Source organism: Rhinopithecus roxellana, chromosome 11 (assembly GCF_007565055.1).
Source record: "Rhinopithecus roxellana isolate Shanxi Qingling chromosome 11, ASM756505v1, whole genome shotgun sequence".
NCBI classification, from domain to species: Eukaryota; Metazoa; Chordata; class Mammalia; order Primates; family Cercopithecidae; genus Rhinopithecus; species Rhinopithecus roxellana.
Genome location: NC_044559.1, coordinates 78,575,814 through 78,586,461, shown reverse-complemented (window position 1 = coordinate 78,586,461; position 10,648 = coordinate 78,575,814). Strand labels below are relative to the sequence as shown.

The 10,648-nt window shown below is 38.8% G+C and overlaps 1 protein-coding gene across 1 annotated transcript; it reads left to right on the top strand.

Moving 5' to 3' along the window:
• Positions 1–6: 6 nt before the first annotated feature.
• LOC115900390 (cytochrome P450 2C19-like) lies at positions 7–8,636 on the top strand. Its single transcript, XM_030940961.1, has 3 exons — positions 7–160; positions 4,814–4,955; positions 8,088–8,636. Exons 1-3 carry the CDS (start codon positions 26–28, stop codon positions 8,267–8,269), a joined length of 459 nt encoding a protein of 152 aa, XP_030796821.1. The 5' UTR covers positions 7–25; the 3' UTR covers positions 8,270–8,636.
• Positions 8,637–10,648: the final 2,012 nt, after the last annotated feature.

Sequence of the window (10,648 nt, the reverse complement as noted above, 5' to 3'; positions counted from 1 at the left end):
GATTGGCAGAAATCGGAGCCCCTGCATGCAGGACAGGAGCCACATGCCCTACACAGATGCTGTGGTGCACGAGGTCCAGAGATACATTGACCTCCTCCCCACCAGCCTGCCCCATGCAGTGACCTGTGACGTTAAATTCAGAAACTATCTCATTCCCAAGGTAAGTTTGTTTCTCCTACACTACAACTCCATGTTTTTGAAGTCCCCAAATTCATAATATCATTCTTATCCTCTACATCCCCCCGATGAGAGAAGTGCATAACTCATATGTATGGCAGTTAAATTGGAACTTTCTGTTGTTTCCCAGCTTGGGGGCTACAAGTCTTGTAACAGGTTCTTGTGTCTGGCAGTGTGTTTTCCAGATTTATTATCTTTCTCAAGATGGTTTGGCTACTCTTAGGTGCTTATATTCCCAAGGTATTAGTTGTCAATTTGCCAAAACATTGGGCTGAATTTCTGTCAGGGTGACTTAAATTTGTAAGTCAGTTTGGAAAGAACTGAATCTTGACACGTTGAGTCTTTCTATTCCTCAATATAATTATGCCTTCCAATTTATTTGGGGTTTCTTTTATTTTCCCAGGAATGTTGTGGATTTTGTTGTCATGGCTTTCAAGTCTTTGGTTTTCCCTAGATAATTAATATTCTTGTTGTGGAACATAATTAGTTTTTATCATTCTGATGATGTTAATCTGTCAACTTTGCTAATTTTACTAATAACTGTTCATAATTTATACCTGGATTCATTGTAATTTCCGTGTACATTATATGTATCTGGGTTAATATTGTTTTATTTCTTATTTTCCATTTCTCATGGGCTTAATGTCTCTTATTGCATTAATTATTGCACTGGCTTGAATTTCTAGGAGAGTGTGAATAGAATTGGTGTCAGTGTGGATCCTTGTTCCTCATTTCTAATCTGCAGGAAGCAGTGGAAGTTTTCCATTTCAATATTGAGAATGATGCTTGAAGTAGATTTTGGTAGTTTCTTTTTTACAAGATTAGAGAAGTTTGCTGTCATGTATATATGTCATCATTGTGTATAAAATCTTATCAGTCAATTCTGGGCATCTATTTATACAATTGTTTGTTAGTCCATTTCCATTGCTATAAAGGAATATCTTTGGCTGGGTAATTTATTTAAAAAGAGTTATATTTTGGCTCATGGTTCTGCAGGCTGTACAAGAGGCATAATGGGAGCAGGCATCTCCTCCTAATGAGGACTTCAGGTAGCTTTCAATCAAGGAAGAAGGTGAAGGGGAAGCAAGCGTGTCACATGGCAAGAGAAGGTGTAAGGGAAAAAGGGGTAGAAGTGACTTTAAACAACCAGCTTGTGTGTGAACTAACAGAATATGAACTCACTTATTATCACCGGAAGCGCTTTAAGCCACTGATGAAGAATTCATCCCCATGTCCTAAATACCTCCCACCAGACCCCACCTGCAACACTGGGAATCACAATGAGATTTGAAGGGGACAAATATCCATTTAACAACAGATTATATATATTTGGCTTACATTCCTCACTAAATAGAAATAAGTATGCACATAAAGATGAACTGACCTTCTTCATAATGTTTAGGACTTCAGTGTTTACATTCACAAGAGATTTAGTTTATAATTTTCTTTCTCAGAATTTTCAAGATTTTTGATATTAAGATTATGCCAGCCTTATAAACTAGGCGAGAAAAGTTTCCTAATGCGAGTCTGATTTTATTGCCGTTCCCTCTCCCCACTTTCCTTCTTGTGATAACTTAGTTGTATCTTTGAAATGCCTGATAAATTTTGGTTAAATACCAGATGTTACAGATAAGAAATTGCAGAATTGCAAAGGAGGTTTATATTCTTTAAAGAAAGATTCATTCCTCTCCCATAGGCAGCCATAATGACTTAACACCTGTTGTCATGATTCAGAATTGGACGTAATGCAAAGACAGTCAAAAATTGAGTGTCAGTGTTAGCTTAGCTCTCTGAGGTTCTCCTACCTCTGGAACCTTGAGACCAATTTTTGTCTCGGTGGTTTTACAATGCCTTCCATCACATGGTTTCTGTATTTATCCAGACACTCCAGTTGCCATCTCGAACCTATTTTTTCCAATTAAAACCAATACTTATTATTAGTAAAATAAAAAATAATATAACTGAAAGTTGTATTTTCAAGGGGAAAAAGCAATGAGATTGGTAAGGTTGCAATTACTAATGTCATTTTTTGAAGAAGACAATTGATAATTTACTGTGCGATTATGGGGCTTACCCTAATGGTCACTGATTTAGTACAAGAGATAAGACTTCAATGCACTCTGTTTTCACAAACAGAGGAGGTAACCAGAGAAGAGTTTTGTTTCTCAAAATTAGGGTCTGAGGGTAATAGTAATGAAACTTACTTCTTCTCCTAGAACTAATTAAATGAGACATATACTGAAGAATCAGGCAGGAGTTGCCAATCTCCCCAGTTCACTGAATCAGCTTTGGTGACCTGCTGGAGGGGAACGTTGCATCTGATGAGCTTCTTCATTCACCCCCCTACGGGGCAGCTCATGCTGTGCCTGGTGTCTTTTGAGCCCTGAGAAGCCAGAGCCCAAGTGAATCACCCACTGAATCCCTTCTTCATGGAATAGCCCAGTACAGAAAAATGCAACACTGTGTGGTCAATTCTACCCTCTTTACAAATCAGATACATGTGTTCTTCTGCTACAGCCTGGATCCATTTATCTAGCTGGAGATAATAGTCTGAGACAGGAGTTGGCAAACTTTCTGTAATGGGCCAGATAGTAAATATTTTAGACTTTTCCAGCCATGTGGTTTCTGTTGCAATTTTTGACATCTGCTATTGTAGCATGAAAGCAGTCATAAACAATCTGCAAATGAATGAGGATTGATATGTTCCAATTTTTATAGAAAGAAATGTAAAATTCCCATAAAATGTTTGTTTCAAAAATATTATTTTTTATTTGCATTTGTTCAATGTAAACACTTTTAGCTCACATACTATACAAAAACAGGTGGCAGGATGGACTTGTGCAGGGAGTATTTTTTATTCATGCCTAATATAAGAAATTCCTGTCCAGCAGAATTTTCTGCAAAGATGTGCGATTGATTTGTGCTTTTGTGTCCTATTTAAACAATATTTGTCAGCACAAGATTCCAAAGACTGGCTTTTAACTTTCCCAGAATTTTTTTGTTTTAGCTCTTATATTTAGATCAATGACATCTTTCAAATTAATTTTTATTCATAATATGAAGTAATAGTAGTCATGCTTCAATGTCTATAAATTTCTACTTATTCGAGTAACATTTGGAGAAATAAATCTGCCTTGGCATCTTAATAACATTTTAATATAGTACTTGTTTAGAAACATTCAAGGGAATATTTTTAAAAAACAAAATTATAGACTATTTATATAGAAATTTAGGGGGTAGAATTTTTCCTCACCTTTGTATTATAAAATTTTTTTAAATAAATAACATTACACACACATATGTGTATGTGCATATGGCAGTGTGTATATATATCTACTTTGATATCTGTCCATCCATCTATTTATGCCTCAATACTTGAGTATGTATAGCACAATAACAATGGTTTTCTCCTACATAATAATAATAGCATTCATACTGTGGAGTTATTAATACAATAATATTATTTACTGTACAGCTTATATTTAAAATTTCCCAATTTTTAAAGAATATTTTAATCACTTTTTTCTTTCAATTCACTCTCCAGTCAAGAAACAGGCACATAATTTCGGTATCCTGATATTTTCATCTCCTGTAATCAAGAAGAGTCCATTCCCTCTGTTTCCTTTCAGTATGTTGATCTCTGTGAGGAGCTGAAGTCATTAGTCATTTAAATTTTCCTGAGGCTCATTTTGTATGATTGTTTTCTAGATATTATATTCCAGTTATGACTTTGGCAAGAAAACTACATAGTACTTTGAATATCCCACTGAATCACAGTGGTGAGGCAGGGGCACATAATGTCACATATGCCATTATTGGTTATGCTAAGATTCTCACCTAATAAGTTGGAATCTGCCAGATCTCTCCACTGAAGGGGTTGTTTTTTATGTGTAAATGATGAAAATCTATGGCATGGTACTTTAAGACTGAACACCCTCCTTCCCAAATTACACATCCAATAGTTTTATCTTTCATTAATGATCCTCACCTGACCTGATGATCTTGACCTGAATGGTTACAAATAGGTGATTTTTCTAATTTCATCATTCCTTCTGTATTTTTAAGCTAGAATAAATCTGTAATGAATATCTCTCCCATATCTTTAAATGAAGACAAAGAAACTGCATGACAATGACAAGAACTCAATAGTTTTATCCTTGCCACTACATTTGTTACCATCCCAGAAGACGTCATTTGAAACTCAATCGTGTTTATTCACAAATGCCCTGTGAACAGATACTGTGGCCATTTCCCGTGTCAACAGAGACTTCAACTTTAAGTCATACTCTACACATAAAGTTGGTGAAAACTGAAATGATGGAATAGGGGAGCAAGTGTGGACAGCCACTAGTTTCCAAGCTTGATGAAAAGGAGGACAAATTCAGAGGGTTGCACCCAAATATCCAAGTACTCTGGATTCAAATGTGATTGCAGGGCACTTTAGCAAGATTATTGTCCCTGGCCTTAAGCTCATGCCTCTTATTTCTTGGTCTATCCATCTGGAAATGGTACTGTTCTTCTTTGGAACGGGATTTCCTCATCTGCACATCAAAAGATTTAACTACGTGATTACCACTCTGTCTTCAACCTTCATGACTTCTTTATATCTCAGTTCATCTATGTCTCTTGTTTCTAGGGCACAACCATATTAATTTCCCTGAGTTCTGTGCTACGTGACAACAAAGAATTTCCCAACCCAGAGATGTTTGACCCTCGTCACTTTCTGGATGAAGGTGGCAATTTTAAGAAAAGTAACTACTTCATGCCTTTCTCAGCAGGTAATATAAATGTATTTCCAATGTGTTTCAGGGTATAAGACAACTTTTTTGATCAGCTGGAACTTACATCCACCTTTTCTGCAGTAGTATAATTATTCTTGGTACGTGATCAAGAGCATTGTTCTGAATGTCTGTGTGCTCCCTCTCATGATACATCCTAATTATTGGGCCAGATTAGTGGGCTTTGGGGAGTTAATCCAATTCTTCCAAATTGAGAAAGCTGAAGTATAGGTTGGTTGAATTCTGCCTCTAGATACACCACTGAGGTACCCAAGAACTCCTCCTAGAAGATAAAACTAATTACCTTTTCCTCCTTAGCCATGAGGAAGTTATTTCACTCCAGAACTTCACTGAGTGTTTTCCATATGGTGTCCCTCACCCCTAGGCTGGGCTTGTAGGATAAAATTATCCTCAAACACTGAAGACGGTTTTAAAAGGCTCACTTCTGAGTTTGGAAAGCACAGCAAACAGATCATTTTAGTTCAATAGGACTGAGGCTGTGATACAGGAAAGGATAAGCTGTTGGGAGTTGGGAGGTAGATGGAAAAGCTGTCTGCTTCTTGTTCTCTTATACCCCAAAGTGAGGCATAAGTAACATTTTAGTAGCAGTAAAGACATTTGAGCTACCTCAAAGGAGGCAGAGAGGATGAAAAGAGGAGAAGGCAGGGCTATTAAAGGAGATAATGAGCCACAGGAGCAGGACATTGGCTCTAAATAAAGGATATTAGAACCTTTGTCAAATAACCGTGGATGGGATGAGGGGGACATTGGGAATGTAGCAGGATACTCTGCAGTGATGCAGAGCACCACGCTCTTCCCCTAGTCATGGCCATGTATCTTGGATGTTGGATCTCCACACCCGAAATGTGTGTGCTGAGCGTCTGGTGATAGAATCTCCTTCCTTTATTCTGTGACCTTTGATGTCTGCTTTATATCTGGCACTGTAGATACCAGGACAACAATAAAAGAAACCTTCCTTCAAGCATTCACATTTAGCACATGCATTAGTCCATTCTTACATTGCTATAAAGAACTACCTGAGACTGGGTAGTTTATGAAGAGAAGAGGTTTAATTCACTCACAGTGCCACAGGCTGTACAGGAAGCATGGCTGGGAGACCTCAGGAAACTTGCAATTACGGTGGGAGGCAGAGCGGAAGCAAGCACATCTTTCCATGGCAGAGCAGGAAAGAGAGAGCAAAGAGGAAAGGCTACATGCCTTTAAAAAACCAGATCTCATGAGAACTCGCTCATTATCATGAGAACAGCAAGGGGGAAATTATCCCCCATGATTCTATCACCTCTCACCAGGTATCTTCCCCAACATTGGGAATTACAATTTGACATGAGATTTGGGTAAGGACAGAGAGCCTAACCGTATCACACACAAAGGAAGGAAGGAAGGAAGGGAGGGAGGGAGGGAGGGAGGGAGGAAGGAAGGAAGGAAGGGAGGGAGGGAGGGAGGGAGGGAGGGAGGGAGGGAGGAAGGGAGGAAGGGAGGAAGGAAAGAAGTGATTATTATTCTAGGTGACACATGCTGTCTGTTTCTTCTGCCGTAACAAAATATCCAAGACTAGGTAATTGATAAATAATTGAAATTTATTTCTCACAGTTCTGAAGGCTGGGAGTTCCAAAATCGAGGTGTCAGCAAGTTCAGTGCCTGTTGAGGGCCTGTTCCTTATAGATAATGCCCCCCCTGTATCCTTATATGGCAGAAGGGCAAAAAAGGCAAAAGGGGAGAAATGGCTCCCTTACATCTCTTGATGTTATTATTTTAGCAAGGACAGAGCCCTCCAGACTTATTCACTTCCTACAAGGCCTCATCTCTTTAGTAATGTTGCATTGGGGATTATGTTTCAACATACAAAATTGGGAGAAGCCATATTCAGATCATAGCACATTTTTCAATGGAAGCATAAATATAGTGTTGAGGAAATCCAGAGAAAGCAACATTTGCTTGCTCAAGGATATGAGAAAGCAGGTATAAAAGGAGACAAAATTTGACCTATATCCTTACTGTAGTATTAGAAAAGTTCATCTTGGCCAAAAGGAGCAGCGTGATATAAAATTTGAAACCTCGTAGTGTGCTAGAGGCTGATGATGAGTGGCTATGCCTAGAGTTGAGAGTAGGGGATGTGAAGAGTGTAAGGAGTGATATGAATCATCAGACTGGAAACAGAATGTGAGGGTCCAGGTCAATCCATTGGGACTTTATTCTATAGGACAGACAGGGAAGCCATTGAAAGTTTTTTTGTTTTGTTTTTTTTTTTTGTTTGTTTTGTTTTTTTTATTGTTTTTTTGAGACGGAGTCTTGCTCTGTCGCCCAGGCTGGAATGCAGTGGCTGGATCTCAGCTCACTGCAAGCTCTGCCTCCCAGGTTTACGCCATTCTCCTGCCTCAGCCTCCCGAGTAGCTGGGACTACAGGTGCCCACCACCTCACCTGGTTAGTTTTTTGTTTTTTTTTTTAGTAGAGACGGGGTTTCACCGGGTTAGCCGGGATGGTCTCGATCTCCTGACCTTGTGATCCGCCCGTCTCGGTCTCCCAAAGTGCTGGGATTACAGGCTTGAGCCACCGCGCCCGGCCTGCCATTGAAAGTTTTAAAGTGAGAACGTGACATGTTTAGACATGTGCTCCTGGAAGTACCTACGGGAAAAAAAATCTTGACTGCTTATTGAGCCAGAAATACAAAGGGAAATACAGTATGTTAGCCTCCTCCTCTAAGTCCTTCTCAGTTCAACCCACTTGACAAGGAACGTATGTTTCTAAAGAAAGATTGATGAAGACATTTAAAGTCTTTAGAAAGATTTTAATAAAGTGCTTGGCATGTAGCTGGTACTCAATAAATATTTGTTGAATACAGGGTGCCTGTTAAGATTTGATATTATGGGAAGAGTAAGCATGTCCATTCATTTTTTCAGTTGCCTATCCATCCATCCAATCATCCATTTATCCATCCACCCATCCATCCATTCATTCATGCATGCACCCATCCACTCATCTATTTCCTCATCCTTCCTGTGATTCACTGAACAGTTATTGCATATTCTGTTTGTGCCTGTTATAGAGACAGTGTTTGTCACTGTCACAGTTACACATGAGGAGTAACTGCTCTCTGTGTTTTCTATTTTCAGGAAAACGGATTTGTGTGGGAGAAGCCCTGGCCCGCATGGAGCTGTTTTTATTCCTGACCTCCATTTTACAGAACTTTAACCTGAAATCTCTTGTTGACCCAAAGGACCTTGACACCACTCCAGTTGTCAATGGATTTGCCTCTGTGCCACCCAAGTACCAGCTGTGCTTCATTCCTGTTTGAAGAAGAGCAGATGGTCTGGTTGCTGCTGTGCTGTCCCTGCAGCTCTCTTTCCTCTGGGGCGTTATCCACCTTTCACTATCTGTGATACCTTTTCTGGCCTGTCATCTCACATTTTCCTTTGCCTCAAGATCTAGTGAACATTCAGCTTCCACGAAGGAGAGTTTCCTATGTTTCACTGTGCAAATATATCTACTATTCTCCATACTCTCTAACAGTTGCATTGACTGTCACATAATGCTGATACTTATCTAATGTTGAGTTATTAATATGTTATCATTGTTAAATAGAGAAAGATGATTTGTGTACTATAATTCAAAGGCATTTCTTCTTTGCATGTTCTAAATAAAAAAACATTATTATTTGCTGAGTCAGTTTATTAAACCTTCCTTCTTTTATGCATAATGTAGGTGAGTAATTAAAGAAAACAGAGTTCCAGGAGGCCATGCTGGGTCTCAAAATGATGAGGACAGAAAGGACAAAGGGGAAGAGGGTAGGGAAGCTATTTTGCTGAGTGTTAGAGTTACCTGAGGATTGGATTTGAAAGTGAGAAACTGTGTCCAGGAGCAGTTCCAACCCGTAGGGAAATATTCAGAGGATTAGCCAAAGGGAGAAATGGATATTGAATGTTAGAATTCTTATATCCACATTGGTGCTCCTTTTTTTTTTTTTTTTTTTGAGACAAAGTCTTGCTCTGTCACCCAGGCTGGAGTGCAGTGGTGCGATCTCAGCTCTCTGCAACCTCCACCTCCCAGGTTCAAGTGATTCTCCTGCCTCAGCCTTCTGAGTAGTTGGGATTACAGGTGCACGCCACCACGCCTGGCTAATTTTTTGTATTTTTAGTACAGACAGGTTTTCACCGTGTTAGCCAGGATGGTCTCGAACTCCTGACCTCATGATCTGCCTGCCTCGGCCTCCCAAAGTGCTGAGATTATAGCTGTGAGCTCCTGTGCCTGGTCTGGTTTTAAAGTGTCATTACTTTATCCCTAAATAAAGAATCAGATCACTTTTATTACTTCATGTTTCCAACTTAGAACAATATAAAGAAGCATAAATATATGCTTTCATATTGCTGCTCATGTGCTCTGTCATGCTTCTCTCTTCAAACATGAACAAACTTCTTTTTCTTTTTCATATTTTTTTTTTTTGAGATGGTGTCTCACTTTTGTTGCCCAGTGCAATGGTGTGATCTTGGCTCACTGCAATCTCCACCTTCAGGGTTCAAATGATTTTCCTGCTTCAGCCTCCCAAGTAGCTGGATTACAGGTGCCCACCACCACACCAGGATAATTTTTGTATTTTCAGTAGAGACTGGGTTTTACCATGTTGGTCAGACTAGTCTTGAACTCCTGACCTCAAGTGATCCACTCACCCTAGCCTTGCAAAGTGCTGGGATTACAGGCATGAGCCACTATGCTTGACTGTACAAAATTTCTAAGAAGAATTATCAGGATTTTATCTTTCTCAACTTCTCCTATATTATTTTACTTTTAACATAAGTGGGATGATAATTTTATGCTACGGCCCTAATATAATTAGCCTCATGTCATCTCCAAAGCATAGACAACTAAGTATCTTATGTTAAATGATATTCATCACTCTTCCTGTCTTCTACTTGAAATGTAAGAAATAAGAAGTAACATAACTCATTATGCTTCTCACAGCTCATCTCCCAGAAGAAGTTACTTATACTTTGGAACATGTTTTAAAGATAATATGTGGGTGCAGGTGTACATGTACATCTATATATGTATGTGTACTTTATGTGTATTCACCCATTTTATATATTATATATAACTTATGCATACACACATATAGGGTTAAATGTTTATTTATAATATTGGGCTCATATCACACATCTTGTATTAAAACTTACTATTTTCCTATCAAGTAACATGCCAGCAAAACCTCTAAGGTGATAGAAACATAGGCAAATGATTCAGAGAGATAATAGAAGAGAAAGTGGATATGAGTATTACATCAACGGAAAGAACCAAATGGAAATTACACATTATACCTTTTAAACCTTCTTCAGTGGGAAATGAAAATGTATTAATGTAGTGTTAGTAGAGGTGTGGGCAAACACCCCTAGGTGAGATACATCAAGGAGTTGTTAAGTCTGTTTTCTTCTGGAGACCGTAGTGAATAATCTGTTTTCCTGCCTATTTTAGCTCCTAATGGCTGCCTGCATTCCTTGGCTCATGAACTCTTCCTTCTTTCACTCCAAACACTTGCTTCTGTTGTCACATCTCCTACTCCTACTACTGACTCTTATTCTCACATCTCCCTTACGTTAGAAATGCAAAATGTTTTTTCCCTGGTGCCACAAATAAATAGCACTCAAACATAAAATTAATTTTCTCAGCAAGGCAATTTTTACTT